A 16,493-nucleotide genomic window follows, 5' to 3' on the forward strand; every position below is an offset into this window, starting at 1 on the left:
TGTCTTCCATCAAACAATTTTATTTCACATCATACTCCTGAATAGTTTGTCTTAAAATAACATTGCATTAATTTTACCTGGTTTTACCCTGAGATGAGTACGTTAACAAAAAATAAAACCTCCATCATTACATTCAATTTCAAATCTCAAAAGGCTTTAATTACTCAGAATTAGTTCTAACAGGAACCTATAAATACATTTATAGGTTGGGTCAAGTTATCACTCGTTTAGAATAAACGTGAGTGATGTAAAGCTGATGTTTTTTCACCCATGTCTTAATTATCAAAGATTCGACCTTACGAGCTAACGTAACAGCTGCTGGATCACGAGGATGAGAACCTCTGAAAGAGACAATTGACCAATTGTTTTGATTTAAATAAACCTCTTACTTCAAACACATATACACAGTAGCAAGACGCTGGCTATTCTGGGCACTTCACTTTTCAATGACAATGGTTTTATAGAATCTTTACCTTGGAATATGCAGAAACAGGTCAAACAACTGGTCTATGCCGGTGTTTATGCTCCACATGAGCCTCCTCCCTGCCCTTCTTCAACTAACCCTTCAAGCAGAAACTTCCCTATTTGATCTATTGGGGACTATTTTATATTGATGGCCTCTGGTTTTGGTCTCTCCCACAAGTGAAACTTCTTCCCTATGTCTATCCTATCAAAACCTTTCATCATTTTAAATGATCAGGTCACCCCTTACCCTCTTTTCAAGAGAAGAGCCCAAGTAGATTCAGCCTTTCCTGATTGGTATAACCCCTCAGCTCTGGGATCATCCTTGGGAATCTCCTTTGCACCCTCTCTAGTGCCTCAACATCCTTTCTGTAATGTGGGGACCAGAATCTTGTGATAATTTGTCCAATGGCATCACAGGTATAAATTGACTTCCAAGACCTAACTGGTCATTCCATGGGTACAACAAACATGAATTTGAACTTAAATCTCAAAAGCGCTGCATGGGATTTAGGTAAAGTGAAAGTAAAGCTTAGGGACTGTATTTGTAGGCCAATGAGACAACAATTTGCACGCAGCAACGTCCTACAAGCGGCCAAGAGGTGAATGACCAATTTTATCTTGTGGATTATTGGCTAAAATATTGGGAGAATCTCCCTTCTCTTTTCAAATAGCGCCATGGGATCTTTAATGCCTAATTGAACAGACAAGAGCTCAGTTTAACGTCTCATCCAAAGGGACAGCATCTCTAACAATGCAAGTCTCGCAAGACTCGGTTCAGTCAACTCACCTCAGATCCAGATGGTGTGCTGCTCCATCGATGATGAGAGCAATCACCGAGGAACTCACGTTTTTGAGTACCTATTTCATACATACAGAAAAAAATTACTTTGTGCACCACATGGTATAAATTTTCATTGTATAAATATTTAATTGTCCAGTAACTGAAATGTAATCATGTTCCACTGGAATGGGATGTTTTGTCTTCATGCAAAATAATAGACTATGATTGAAACCGATTTTGATTTGTAGGAGGCCAACTGCCAAGAACCACCACTCTTGAATTTAGTAGCTGTCTCAAAGACTTAACATTTTAAACCTATCACAGTGTAACAGATACTTACACCACCATTTGCCCATGGATCCAAGATGCCATTGGAAAATATTATATTGCTTGCAGTAGTCAAATCTGCAATAACACATTAGATGGTAGTAACATACTGTATGCAGCACAAAGAAACAACAAAATGTAATAATTAATGTACAGTAAGTTACCATTTCCCCAGTATTGTAGTTTTAACCAATCTTGGCTTGGTCTCACACCCCATTTTCTGTGGCAATATTCCTCTCTCATGGTCTCAGTGAAGGGCATGGCAGGGAACATGTCTGTGAGACCATTACTTTCATACAGTAAGTTGATTTCAGTGCAAGCCTGAAAAAAAATACAAGGAATATTTTACTCATTGAACTAAAATATTTACCTTTCCAAAGTACCCAAGTTTAATTGGTGTGGTTTGTTTTCCAGCATTGCCATTTGAAACGCCATGTTGTGATTTTGTACCTTGGTTAAAGAGCCGCTTGTGAATAGTGTGCTGTTTGGCATTCCCCCTTTGTGGACATAATTCACAAGATAGCACAGGAAATCTTTAGAATGTCATACAACAAGCAAATTCTAATTGTTTTGACTCACTCTACCTCTCTTCATCCCTTCCACTCAGGGAAATTAGTATTTTATATTTTGTATAAAGTGCCATAAATATACGTAGGCTTATTTATTTAATAATTGGTTATAATAAATTAAGATAGTGGCATTTGGTCTGATGTCTAAAAATAAATATAATTACTTTTCAACATGTGACTTAAGTGCCTACTTTCCAAACATTAGCAAAAAGTGTACATATTATGCACTGTAAAGTATTTACACAGATAGCATACATTTCCATTAATGTGAAGTCTAATGGAAATCCGTCTAATTTCAATCCCAAATTGTGCACACAGCTCATCTTCACTGACATTAAATTAATCTAAATTGATAAATATTTTTATGTTTAACAAGCTGTCTGAGTTCCATCAATTGGCACACATTTACACAAACACAGAACATGTCAATCTGGTTTCAAATAATTCATGTGTAAATCGTTCTGAAATCAGCATTCCAATTCTGTGAATGCATACATTTTATACATTAGCACAAAATAATCAGTCACATGATAGAAAAAGATGAAAAAAGGAGTTGTATATATATGTATATATATGTGGAAGAAGTGAGTTTAGGTGGGCATCATTTCTTTGGTTTGTTGCAAAACAATACTTTCGTATGTTTGTCTTGTATTTTATGACCTCTTACAAATCATTCTAATCGATGACCAAAATAAAAAGCACAAAAATCATGCTGTATGATAGGGCAATAAGGCAATAACAATACATTAAAGTAAGCTTACATTAAATTAAAATCTGTTTAAATTCAGAGGTTTTGAATTCTTGAACACAAAGTTACAATAAAGGAGATTTTCACAATTTACAACCTTACTACTATAATCACATTAGAGGCATTAACTAATGCACCTTTTCTACAATTTATAATGACGGTAATGTTATGCTGCACTTCTTCCACATGTTATAAATCAATACAGAAAAGTACAACTACCTGAAAATCCCACGCCTGACCTTCTGAACCCAGGGCACAGCCAGTTGGATCAGCACAGGGCATAAACTGCGTATAGATATCGAAACACCTTAAATCCCCAGAAATATTGTAATAGATTTCTGAAAAAAGAATATTGGGGAAAAATAACAGGAATATCGACTGCCAGTTGCTAATTTTACGTACAAATAAAATTTGTACATACTCTACATGTAAAATTTTCAGTTAATATTGCAAATTAACACAACCACCTATTCAAGTTTCAGGCACACAATCATAGAATTACATAGAATGAAACAGGCCAATCAATTAGTCTGTGTCAGTGTACCAAATGGATAATTTTACTGGAAGCGGAACAATGTAGGAATAAACGATAAGAGTATAATATCAATTATAGAGTATAAAGCGTATTTATAATAATAATAATCCTTGCATTTGATATAGCGCTTTTCACGTCGGGAGGACATCCCAAAGCGCTTCACAGAACACACTGTAAAGTGAATTGACTGTATATTTGTGGGCGAACGCGGCAGCCAATTGTGCACAGCAATTCCCACAAACAGTTGTAGATTGAAAATGACCAATTTATTATTGTTTTGTTTTGGAGGGATTATTATCAGGTGTGTGGAGTAAGAAAACTTGCCCAAGGTTTCGCCCTGACCTGCCTGGAATTGAACTCCGGTCTCTCGCTTGCAAAGCGAGTGCTCTAACCAGAGCTACAGGACTCCACAGCTTTATACTGAACGAAAGCTATACTTTTCAAAGACAACAATTGCTAACATTACACTCAATTGACTTACTGTACAGGTAACATAAAGGAATTTCAAATATATATTCAATTCGTATAATAATCCTTTGATAATCTTTGCAAATGCAAGTTACCCCTTAAAAAGTTCACTTACCACTTACAGAATATACACAGGCAAAAGGTTAGTTGAAATTCCTATTGGCTGGTGATAGTTTTGCACTAAGAATACAGATAAAACTAAACATAGAATCACCTTTGAAGCTCACAGAACTCTAGTTATATTTTTAGCAGCATTTCAACAAACAGTGCTGGTCAAACAAATGGAAGTTTTTTTTTCTACATGGTTCAAACTATTTTAAAAAGCCAAACAGGAATGCTGACTGATAGCATGACCTTTGAAATACAGAACGAAAGCTGTGTTGGTCAGCAAGTGACAATACGTAGCTAAATGCCAACGTCATTTCATTTGTCCAGTAAGTAGTCAGACATGTTCAGGCAAGTACTGCTGACACACACATTACCTGCTCAAGATAAAACACTAAAGGTGGAACTAAGCAGCAAGGTTGAAAACATCTCACTGTGTCCAAGGCAAGAAAAAAGGGAATGAGCAGCAATATGTTTTGTAGAAGCTGCGACCAATGAACATTTTGTGATATAAGACAACGGCTACTAATCGTCAAAGATGAGAGGAGTATTTGTACTTTGGTAGACTTTCATTACCTTAACTGGACAGACTTCTCCATAGCTACAGGTAGTGAAACAAACCAAGCACCGAGGCATCTTCAAAGAATTGTGGTGTTGGAAGAAGCAGGACGATCAGAAAGGTATTAACGGCAGTAATGATTACTGAGTTCATTCGTCTTGTTCAGATTGTTTAAATATCATATGACATAACTAAAGTACTAAAGCAAACAGAAGAGATTCAAGTATTTATTCTTTTACGGATTTTAAATATACTGTAGTTTGTCATTTTTTTCTCGGTTGGAGATTGATCAGGTTCTCGGTTAGAGATTGATCGGATTTGAATCAAGTTTCTCACTTTTACCTGACTTGAATAAGTGGCTGCCAGCTTTGAACCAAAATGAACAATAATCACTGGAAGAATTAAGGTAACAACCAAATTTACAGATAAATATCGTCAGAAAAGGATTACAGAACAGCAGTAGAACAAAGGAGTAAGAACAATAAAAATGAAGTTGAAATGAAATAAAGGGAAAGCAGCTTATTTTTAAACTTAAAATTATGTTTTTGTAATATTTTAGTGGTTGAATATTAGACTGAGGCCCTCCTACTTGGCTCCTGTCAGTGCTCACACCATTGCTATTCATGGATGCATTCTCCACCTCACTGAGCCAGTCCAGCACCAGTCCAGAACCTTGGTGTCTTGTTCGACTCTCAACTCTCTTTCAAACCCCACATCCGTACCATTACCCTTTCTGTTTCCTTCCATCCCTTGCCTCCTTTAAGGACCATCTCAATAGCTTCCTCTTTGACTGTGCCTTTGACCACCATCCCAACTCCACTTCCCTTGTCCTCTACCCCTCTTGACTATAACCCCAGCTCGAGGAGTCCCGAAATGAAAGGTGCTATATTATATATATATATTATATATATATATACACACAGTATATATATATATGCTATTTGTTGTTGTTCCAGTTTAGGAGCTGAAAAGTGCAGAAGTGATAGGCCTCTAAAGAATGGAGTCTTTGGGACTACCTTAACTAGCATTAAGTTAGTTGTAACATAGAAGATGAATCTTTTAAGACATTGCTTTATACTTGTCTGACATTTGAAACTCTTACATAGCATTACAGCGTACTGACATTATGTTTTTTGTACCAAGCTGCAGCTTGTAACAGCAAAAATACTGCCAGATGGTTGAAGAACTACAACTCCTAAAACAGCTTTCTTCCACCCTCAGAAAAATGTCAGACACTTTACAGAACTGTTTAGAACATCAACCACTTGTATCAGACGCCTACCCGGATAAATTACTGGAAGGTCTCTTCAACTTGCGTACGAGAAATATCCTGTGTGATATTATGCTGGAGGCGGAAGGAATCACCTTTCCAGTACACAAAGTCATCTTGGCATCTGTGAGCAGTTACTGTAAGCTACTGTTTGGTGCCAAAACCGCAGCTCCAGGGAATCAACAGAATATAGTTATTAAATTGAACAATGTTAGTGCACGAGGACTCAAACACGTGCTGGATTTTGTTTATTCAAACAGACTCAACCTTACTTTAGACACGATAGAAGAGATACTCAAAGCAGCAGAGATTTTGCTCGTCAGGGATGCAATCAAACTATGCTTTAAATTCCTTGAAGAATGCCTTAGTCAGAGAAACTGCATGGACATTGTTAAAATAACCCAAAAATCTGGGCCACAGGACTTAAAACAAAAGGCAGCTTCGTATGTGGGTCAGTACTACAAACACATTTTGGGAAATCATCGCTCTCTGGTAGAACTGGATAAAGTAGCTCTTTGTACAATCCTGGACGATAATGGCATACAAGGCTACAGTGAACTGGAACTGTTTGACTGCACAATACGGTGGCTATATCATGATGAGAACAGGTTAAAGGATGCAGCGGAAATTCTGAAAAGAATTCGGTTCTGCCTCATCCCAGCAGCCAAACTGCAGAAGTGTGTTCAAGAAACATCGCTCATGAAAACTAATCTCCAATGTCACAGATACCTCCAAGAAGCACTAAGTTACCATTCCCACCTGTACGCCCAGCCGCTCATACAGTCGGCACGATCTCAGATCCGCTCGATCACTGATCATTTGGTGATTCTTGGAGGGCGTACAAAGGATAACAGAATTTGCAGCGATGTTTGGGTTGCAGATGAAACTGGCAGTTGCTGGAGAAAAATGGGGGAAATGTGCATTCCTTTGTACCATCATAAGGTGGTGGTTGTAAATGACTTTGTGTTTGTTATTGGTGGGCAACACAGATTCGAAGCCAATGGAAAACAACCGTCAAACGAGGCAAGTGTCTTTATAAATTGGGTGCCAGATTAATGATGGGATTTTGAATTAGACCCGTGTCTGTGGGATTAAGTTATGAATTACATAGAATGTTATAGCACAGAAACAGACCATTTGGCCTAAGTAGCCCATGCTGGTGGATATACTCTCCACGAGCCTCCACCCCTCTTCTATACCGCTCTACCTCCTTCCCTCTTCTAAATGCTATACAGTTTACCCATTTCTATATTCAATATTCAATTTATAAATAAATGCCTGTATAAAAAGATCTTAAAAGTCTTTTAAGAAAATAGATTAAAAGTACACAATGTGAAACATATTTAGGCCTAGTGTTGAAGTAGGTTGACCCATCTAACTGCTTCGCTTTCCATCAGGTTTTTAGGTTTGATGTCAGGAATAACTCATGGCTGCAGGTTGCTGGAATGCTGGAAAGGCGTACACGTTTTCATGCGGACACAGTTTTAGACCACATCATTTCGGTGGCAGGTGGGACAATTCAAGGAAACCTCACCAACACAGTTGAAGAATACAAGCCTGTAGAGAACAAGTGGCAATTTGCAGCACCATTCCCAGTGGCGGTGGCAGACCATGCAGGGGCTGTGCATAAAGCCATCTTGTACATATCAGGTGAGATTGGAGATGGTGCTGTCGCTATCCATTACATGTTTTTTTTTAGAAAATGTAAATTAGTGTCAGTAATCCTGACGTCATTAATAATAATCCTTGTATTTGACATGGATTTGACATGTAATCACTTTCTTATCACACTAATTAGGTGGATTTTCAGCAGGGGTAACTCTGAAAGATATATATAGCTATCTCCCAAGACTACAAAGGTGGATCGTCAACAGAGCCATGACATTTGCCAGGTGTGACCACGGAATGGCTACCATTGGAGACAAAATATTCTGTGTAGGAGGAAGAGCTTTAAACTCAGTAAGTGAAGCTTTAAATATTTACGTTTTTACTTAAAATTCAAAGTCAGTACTTGTTATTTAATGCATACTAATAGTTTTATAGCATGTTATGACCTCAATGACTGCTCTTTTGAAGTAAATTCTTCATCTAAGAGCAGTCATCAACAGATCAGGTGGGACATCAACATTAATATCAATAGGATGCTGAAATTATTAGGTAATGAGGACAATTCATTATTTTCACAGTAGTTTATACTCATTCAAATGATAACACATTTGGGATAAAAATAGAGGAAACTGAATGGAGACATCACTGCGAGATACAAATGCCTAAATAAATCTATTGTTTAATTACTTTTAAACCAAATTTGAATAATGCAGAATATAAAAATATTGTCATTTTAAATGAAAACTACTCTGAAGTGTGAACTGTTAACAGCATGTGGTGATGTTACTAGGAGACGTTTGTTTACCATACACGTGCCACCTGTTCTTATTACATTATGACATTTGCAGGCAGCAAAAAAATTTTTTTTAAATGGTCTCACATTGTATTAAAGTGCTTTTTATTTTGAATTATATTAATTTTTTTAACTAAGATCCACTCATTTCTTCTACAGTCAAGCGAATGGGTTCACGTAAATGAAACAGAATATTATGTCCCTGGAACGGACCAGTGGACCACACTTAAAGTATCTCCCTTCAACTGCTGTCAATTCAGCACCTCAGTTCATAATTCTAAACTATACATCACAGGTGGAGGCTCTCTGCATCAAATGATGAAAAAGGATAGTGTCTTTATCTATCACCCTGAGGCCCGCAGGTGGGAAAGAGTAGGAGCCCTACCTCTCCCACTGATGGATCATGCTGCCTGCACACTTAAACTCTGTGATGAAGTTTTGAACAAGTTGAAGCGAGAGGAGAGAGTACATCCGCTCCTTGGCAGCAAAAAGAGTTCTACCCTCAAACTACTTGTAACCGATTAGTGTGAGATACAATAACAATATATGCACATGTGAATGAATGAAAATTAAAAATGGAGCTATGTGCCATAGGAAAGCACAAGACTTGTAGTGAAACCTTTTAACAAAGCCATCAGCCCACTGTTTAATTTTGTAGTCTATTTAGACATTTGCATTTTTCTTATAACCTAAATATACGTACAGCTTTGTTTATGAAACATCGCTTCCTGTGTTATGTTACATTAAGTACTTTTGTTTGCCTTATAAATTAAAAGCATTACAATTTTAACAGTACTGCTGAACTTCATATTGGCCATTGACATTAATTTTTCACCAAAAGATGCTGGGAAATCAAAATCACTTAGCTGCATTACATGCACATAAAATAAGCAATGCCAGGGAATTAACTGCAGTAATTTCATCAACTAGTTATGTCCAAAGCATCATTTATAATCCAGATCGAGTGTATGGCTGATTATCTGCCAACATTTTTTACAGCAATACTATCCCTCAGTGTCCATTATACATTTGAAAATAGCAAGCTTACCTAAACCTGCTCGTAAGGCTTCGATAGGATCAGGAATTAATTCAATAATACGGCAGACAATCTAAAGAGAATAGCATTATTAATAAATTATACAACAGCAAACATGTATATGATTCCCTAAACTTCTTTTCCTGCAATAGGATTTTCAAAATACTAATGTTATCAAGGGCTGGGAATTCAGACTAGTTTTAGCATTCAAACTTTCAAAATCATTTTATCTTATAACGTAATAACGCATATGTTAATTGTGGAAATGTCTTAAAATTCTAATCTGGAAGCTGGTTATTTTTTAAGACCAGTGGAAAACTTGCATTAAAATTAATATAATAAAATAATAAAGGATTTTAAAAAATTCCACAATTCTGCACAATCATAACAATAACCTTTGCATTTGATAAAGTACCTAATGGAGCTGAAACATCAGAAACACACCAGAGGTTTCTGTAAAGTTTAGTGCCTGTATATTTGTGGGCCAACACAGCAACTAAGAGCCCACAAAAAGGCACAACATGAAAAACCAAATGCTCTTACAGATTAAGACTATGTGGAATTTCAAAAATATGCAGTGAAAATGTTGTACACTGTAGTGTTTATTTACAGATAAATGATAAATATTGTGATTCATTGCAAACGATTATTTTAATAAACAAACAAAAATATCCTCTGATATACATTCTGGAATTTTTAAAACGTTTTTGTGAAAAATAAAATCCAAGACTTGATGCTTACATTCACTGGATTTTCAGGTAAACTTCTTGGTGTATTCATCTGGTAAGGATAGTTGTACATCGCTATAACTGTAAATCCATTTCTTGCCCATCCATAAAGTCGTTCAATATCTTTTAGAGACATTACTGCTTCACACAGATGCATTTTGTTTGTGATCTCATTCCATTCTGTATAACACCAATTTTGAATGATGTAGATTAATGAGAGAAATTCAATTTTTGTCTATTCACTCATCCTCTCTCAAACACTTGGTCACAAGTACGGATTTACATATCACAGTTCCTCAGAACCCTAGAATTCTACATTTCAGAAATGAGTGTTATTCAAGGTATTGCACAAGCAGATTTAAAAACTGCTGCAAAGCAAACATCTTTAAGTGAAAAGTTTTGAAGGTTGAACCATAGATATTTACACTACAGAAGGCCATTCGGACCTTGTGCCTATGCTGGCTATTTGAAAGATCAATCCATTCAGTCTAAGTTACTTGCTCTTTTACCATACTCCTGTATGCTATTCATTTTAACATTTTTCTGGCTCTCCCTTGAAAGCTAATTCGGGTCCAACCTCGATCACCACACACAAAATTGTACTATGTACAATTATCTAAAGTTCCTGGATATATATTGATTGTGTACTGATAACTTTCACCAAATGAAAGCTGAGTAAATAAACCCTCAGAAATGAAAATAATTATTTTGAACCCTGAACTATAGATACCTTCTTGTTGCCCCAAGGCTTCAAGTGCCTGAAAAGCTTCCCGGATTTGCTGAGGACAGTCAGAGTTGCAACGTTCAAATTCCTGATCAAAGACAAGATTATAATCATATATAATAATGCAGTCCAGACGAAAACGCCACTAGGGACAGGTTATTGTATTTATTGCATAATTGTGCCAATTATATCCAAATGCTCAAGGAAAGGGTTTTAGTGAAAGGAGTCTTTTACATTGAAGAGGGGTCGATTTTCGCCATGTGTATTATAGGTCATCAATAAACTATATGCAGATATGTACTGAGAGGAACAATAGGTATCCCTGTTATGTAATTAACCAACTAAAATAATTTAATTATGCAATAAAAAATTTTTTTTCCATTAGTTGTTAAATACATCATTAAAGGAACCTGCAATTCCTGCTCTGCACATGGCACATAATATACGTGATCAACATAACAGAAGGAGTACCCAGAGAAGGAAACTGCTCTGAACCAAAAGACATTTCTGTATTTATTGATTCCAGTTGTTCGTTGTTACGATGTTATGTAATTATATTGTTCGCATTAATCTCCTTCAATTGTTGATCCTGCATTTTTTTTAAAAATGAAATGTTTCTTAGTCATTTTCAGATCTTTCTCATAAGATTATTCTATACGTGCATCCTCTTTTGAACACACTGATTGACTGCCACCAAATATAAGGTTACAGAGAGCAGACAATGGCAGTCCGATAAATGCAGGTACCACAAAAACATAGTCAAACTATTTCGAGCCTGTTCTGCCATTCTATTATATCATGGCTGATAGAACAGGCTTGAAGGGCTGAATGGCCTATTCTTGTCCCTGTGTTCCTATGAGCAGTAATGCTCAAACCAATATGGACGGAAAAGGAATGCAAGAAGTAAAATATCTTTTAAAAAGACATCCACCTTCAGAGATTTGGTCTTCCGATATGTATATTATTTATTTATTATCTTTTCAGGTCTATCTAACCCTTACCTCATTCTATGCAGCTGTCTCTAAGTTATCAATATTAGGTACATGAAAATAAACGAGTGTAGCTGTTTGATAAAATCACAAATTTCGCACAAGAGAAACCACAGGTGCAAACACGTTTTCCTCCACTCTACCACACAAAAAATCTGAAGTGGAACAAACAAATCACCCAGCAGAGGGCTCTGTACGCCGTTATACTTGCACTTGGCATTGCATCAACCTTTCACGTCAGGTTATCTAAATTGCTTCACAGAATTTACTGTAAAATATTGTTCCTGTGTATTTTATAGGCAAACGAAGCAGACACAGGAAGGTCCCATAAAATGTATGATCAATTTTATCTATACTTCTCGAGCACTGCCCTGAAGTGGCAGCCTCGACTGTGTGAGTTCAAAGTACCAAGATGGGGCTTGAACCCACAACCTCTGCCTCAGAGATGAGAGTACTACCAACTAACCAACTGAACGAGGCTTACACCCGTTTGTTGACATCTTTCAACTGACTTACATGTATGTAGAAGTGTCACTGGAGTAGTGATAATACACTGCGGTGCATCAAGTATTTTTCACTTCTTGAAAGTTTTAAAAGTGCTGTACAAATCTAAATGTGGTGCCTTAATTGCACCGAAGGATTTAGATTGCTCGCTTCTTAAATAATCCCCCCAAAAAGATGGCGCGTACTCACTTTAGTTACATCACGGAAAAACTGAGCTGAACTGCCAATGCCTGCTGTGGAGAAGATAGGTGCACTTGAAGCTAGGGCTCCCAATACAATATTGGGATATTTCATTCTCATATAGGCACTTAACATTCCGCCATAGCTGGAAAAAAATAGTTATAAGCAGAATATTATCAACAGGTTTAATAAAAAGTAAAAGCATGATTAGCAATTATGTGAGTGCTTGGGAATAAAAAACGTACAAATCTAATCATAGTCATTCAGCCCAACATGTCTGTACTGGCTCTTTTAAAGGTGAATCCATTCAGTCTCATTTACCTGCCTTTTCCCCGTAACCCTGCAATTTACCCCTTTATAGATATTTGTTTAGTACCATTATGAACACTAAAAAGAATCCTGCTTCAGTACAGTACAATGCAACAAACCTTTAAAATCCCTTACAGTAATTACTATATGTACCTGCCACCAAATGCAATCACAGGACTGTCTTCAGCATCAAGTACTGTTTTTAGCTTTGTAAGAAGAACCACAAAATCTGCTAAGGCTTGCTCCACGGATAGGAACACAATGTTTGACTTCTCGAATGATTTAGTACCGAATGGAAGGGATTTCCCATAGTATCGCTGAAGATGGAGAAGTATTGAATGAGTTTGTAATTCTTTTATAAAAAACGTAAAAGCAGATCTTATATTGTTCAAGTCAGTTACTTAATCTAAAAATAGGAATTTGCCTTTGTTCATACTCCAACATGTTCATCCAGTAAATGCTCATTCTGCCATAGAAATATATCACAAAAGTAACATCTACATTTTGAATTAATGATCAAAAGCATTTTTAAAGAATAAGGCTAGAATGAAACTTACATGTTCAGCAAAAACCACCAAAGCATTCTGCTCTGCTGCCTGTTCAATGATGAACCCGCTGTTGTTGGCAAAGTTCCAGATATCCCCTTCATTTCCAGTATAGAAGAATATTGGTCCATTGCCTGAGTCCCCAAACTGGTCTGTAATATTAAGAAACTGCTTAACATTTGGCAGTTTTCTATGTCGTAACTTTCTTTAATGGCATGATAATTTCTGTTGACATAGCTCCTATCATGTTGTCAAGACATCTCAAAGCACTTCAGATTTTTTTTGTGTAATATAAATAATAAAAATGCAAGGATTATTATATTTATAGCATGGACCAGTGTGCAGTCCATTTTAAAATTATAAATTAATTCAAACTGGTTTAAAATAACTCATCTGAGAGAAAAAGTCAAATACAGTCAAATCAGCAAATTAAGGAATCTAAAAGAGAAAATAGAAGCATAACTATGGCAACAATGGGTCACTTTTGATCACCAATTACCTCTCACCCGGAAACTCCGAGGTTGGGGAAGGGGGCTATTTCCCTTCCCATACTGATGAGGGGGAGGATGGCCAGGTGACCCAGTTTTGTTTCTAAACTATAAAATCACTAAAAACATGCAATCATAAGAACGCTGGACGAAAAAAGACCAAAGTCCGTCTAGTTCCCCTACCACCTTCCTGGTGGTCGCCTGCAAATATGTCCCAAACTACCTATGTACTATTTTATTTCCCATTATATTTCCTAAAAGAAAACTATCTAATCTGTGTTTGAAAGAATCAACACTTCCTGCAAGGGAGCCTGTGACACAGGTTCACTATTCGCTCACTGAAATAGTGTTTGCGTATAAGAATATAAGGATGAACATAACGATTTGAAAGAAGAAGGGAGTTTCTCCCAGTGTTTTGGCCAACAATTCCTGCAAAATAAAATTTGTCATTCACTTTGTGGTTGCTGTTTGTGGGACAGACTGGTTGCTGCATTCACCAACAAAATACACAGTCAGTATATATATGTGAGAAGGGCGAAGGGGAATCCTCACCAGTAAAGAGATAGCGCTGAAGGAAAGTTCTGTTATTGCTGGTGAAAGTGAAGTGATCCACGGGCTGGAGGAAATACATTTCTCTCAACATGAGGGTCGGACGCTCGATTTCCACTTGGCTGACTATCACCTGCGGGGGTGGGGGTGGCCAGGTGACCTCCTGTACCAGTTGGACATTGGTGGGAGGCATGATACTGGTCTTGATCAGCTCAGGAGGCTTGGGTGTCTCCTGTACGTTGCTAGTTCCGATCATCTTAGGAAACAGGGGCTTGCCACTCACAATGTTAATTAGCTTAGGAGGCTTCTGTACAGGAGACTGTACGATACTGCTTTCAATCAGCTCAAGAGGTTTGGGTGTCTCCTGTTCGATGCTAGTTCCGATCATCCTAGAAGACATGGGCCTGCCACGCACGATATTAATCAGCTCAGAAGGCTTCTGTACAGGAGACTGTACCGTACTGGTTTCGATCAGCTCAGGAGGCTTGGTGCTGGTGTTTATCAGCTCAGGAGGCTTGGAACTCTTCTGTACGATGCTAGTTTCGATCACCTTAGGAGACATGGGTCTGTCACCCACGATCTTAATCAGCTCAGGAACCTTCTGAACAGGAGGCTGTATAATATTGGTTTCAATCAGCTCAGGAGGTTTCTGTACAGGAGACTGTACCGTAGTGGTTTTGATCAGCTCAGGAGGTTTCTGTACAGGAGACTGTAAGATACTGGTTTCGATCAACTCAGGAGGTTTGGGTCTGTCAAGCTTGATGCTGGTGTCTATCAGCTCAGGAGGCTTGAATTTCTCCTGTACGATACTAGTTTCGATCATCTTAGGAGACGTGGTCCTGTCACGCTCGGTGAAGAACTCAGGAGGCTTCTGTTCAGCAGACTGTACGATTTTGGTTTCAATCAGCTCAGGAACCTTGGGTTCGTCAAGCTTGATGCTGGTGTCTATCAGCTCAGGAACCTTCTGTACAGGAGACTGCATTGTACTGGTTTCGATCAGCTCAGGAGGCTTCTGTACAGTAGACTGTACCGTACTGGTTTCGATCAGCTCAGGAGGCTGTGGGCTATCAAATGTGATGCTGGTGTCTATCAGCTCAGGAACCTTCTGTTCAGGAGGCTGTACGATACTGGTTTCGATCAGCTCAGGAGGCTTGTGTCTGTTACGCTTGGTGTCTATCAGGTCAGGAGGCTTGTGTCTGTCTCGCACAATGCTGCTTGTTTTGAAAAACTCAGGAAGCTTATGTCTCAAATTGGTCTCGATCAGCTGAGGAGGCGTAGGTCTCTCTGGCATGATGCTGGTGTCGATCAGCCAAATGTCAGTGGCGGTCGGGTAGGTTTCCACCATCTCGACCAGGACGGGTGGCGTTTCTTCTTCTTCTCCTCCTCCATTATCATCTTCTTCTTCCTCTATCTCCACCACCGTCACGGTGTCGCCCGGCGTTTCTTCTTCTTCTTCTTCTTCTTCATCGCCGTCGCCTTCATCGTCTTCTTCTTTATAATCTTCTTCTCCCTTCCCCTCCTCCTCCTCCTCCTCCAGCGCCGTCACATCGTTATCGCCGCCGCCGCCGTCCCCTTTCTCTTCCTTCATCTCCACCACCATCACGTCGTCGCCGTCTTCCCCTTTCTCTTCCTTCATCTCCACCACCATCACGTCGTCGTCGTCGTCCTCCTCCTCGTCCTCCTCCTCCTTCTTCTTCTTCTTCTTCTCCTCCTCCACCGTCACGGTGTTGATGCCGCTGCCGGCCAGGGCGGCCAGCAGCTCTTCTTCTTCCTCCTCCTTCCTCTTTTCTTCATCGCCCCGGCCGCCGCCTTCCTCCTTCTGCTCCACCACCGTCACGGTGTTGATGCCGCTGCCGGCCAGGGCGGACAGCAGCTCCTCTTCTTCTTCCTCCTCCTTCCTCTTCTCTTCATCGCCCCGGCCGTCGCCTTCCTCCTTCTGCTCCACCACCGTCAGGGTGTCGATGGGCTGCGAGTACCTCCGCAGGGGCCACCGGGCGGCGGTGGCGGCGGCGGGGCTCCCGGGAGCCGGGCTCATGGTCGGGGAGACCAGCTGCTGCCCGACGGAGGACCACCAGGAGGGCGAGACGGGCCGCGCGGCAGGAGCGGGAACCGGCCGCCACCGGCCGCTCACGTCCGAAGGCGACGGGGCGACGGGCGGGCTCTCCCCCCGAGGCGAAGCCGCCGCCGCCGCCGCCTCGTAGGCCCCGGCCCCG

At 39.2% G+C, this 16,493-nt stretch overlaps 2 protein-coding genes across 5 annotated transcripts; one reads left to right on the forward strand and one right to left on the reverse strand.

The window, feature by feature from the left end:
* Nucleotides 1-16,265, reverse strand: LOC103180401. The gene is made up of 12 exons (XM_007896232.2): nucleotides 14,284-16,265; nucleotides 13,256-13,395; nucleotides 12,852-13,015; nucleotides 12,399-12,534; nucleotides 10,723-10,804; nucleotides 10,006-10,172; nucleotides 9,277-9,337; nucleotides 3,110-3,228; nucleotides 1,738-1,894; nucleotides 1,587-1,651; nucleotides 1,253-1,323; nucleotides 1-341 (listed from the first exon to the last, which is right to left on the reverse strand). The coding sequence occupies exons 1-12, from the start codon at nucleotides 15,926-15,928 to the stop codon at nucleotides 212-214; spliced, it is 2,937 nt and encodes a 978-aa protein (XP_007894423.2). The 5' UTR covers nucleotides 15,929-16,265; the 3' UTR covers nucleotides 1-211.
* LOC103180399 (kelch-like protein 9) lies at nucleotides 4,402-8,935 on the forward strand. Of its 4 annotated transcripts, none has more exons than XM_007896228.1 (6): nucleotides 4,402-4,678; nucleotides 4,842-4,963; nucleotides 5,701-6,850; nucleotides 7,225-7,477; nucleotides 7,626-7,786; nucleotides 8,388-8,935. In XM_007896228.1, exons 3-6 carry the CDS (start codon nucleotides 5,732-5,734, stop codon nucleotides 8,751-8,753), a joined length of 1,899 nt encoding a protein of 632 aa, XP_007894419.1. In that variant the 5' UTR covers nucleotides 4,402-4,678; nucleotides 4,842-4,963; nucleotides 5,701-5,731; the 3' UTR covers nucleotides 8,754-8,935. The 4 variants fall into 4 exon arrangements, with proteins under 4 accessions (XP_007894419.1, XP_042193219.1, XP_007894421.1 ...); XM_042337285.1 differs by having other exon boundaries at nucleotides 7,638-7,786; XM_007896230.1 differs by having other exon boundaries at nucleotides 7,641-7,786.
* Nucleotides 16,266-16,493: the final 228 nt, after the last annotated feature.

Source organism: Callorhinchus milii, unplaced genomic scaffold (assembly GCF_018977255.1).
Source record: "Callorhinchus milii isolate IMCB2004 unplaced genomic scaffold, IMCB_Cmil_1.0 Scaffold8, whole genome shotgun sequence".
Taxonomy (NCBI): Eukaryota; Metazoa; Chordata; class Chondrichthyes; order Chimaeriformes; family Callorhinchidae; genus Callorhinchus; species Callorhinchus milii.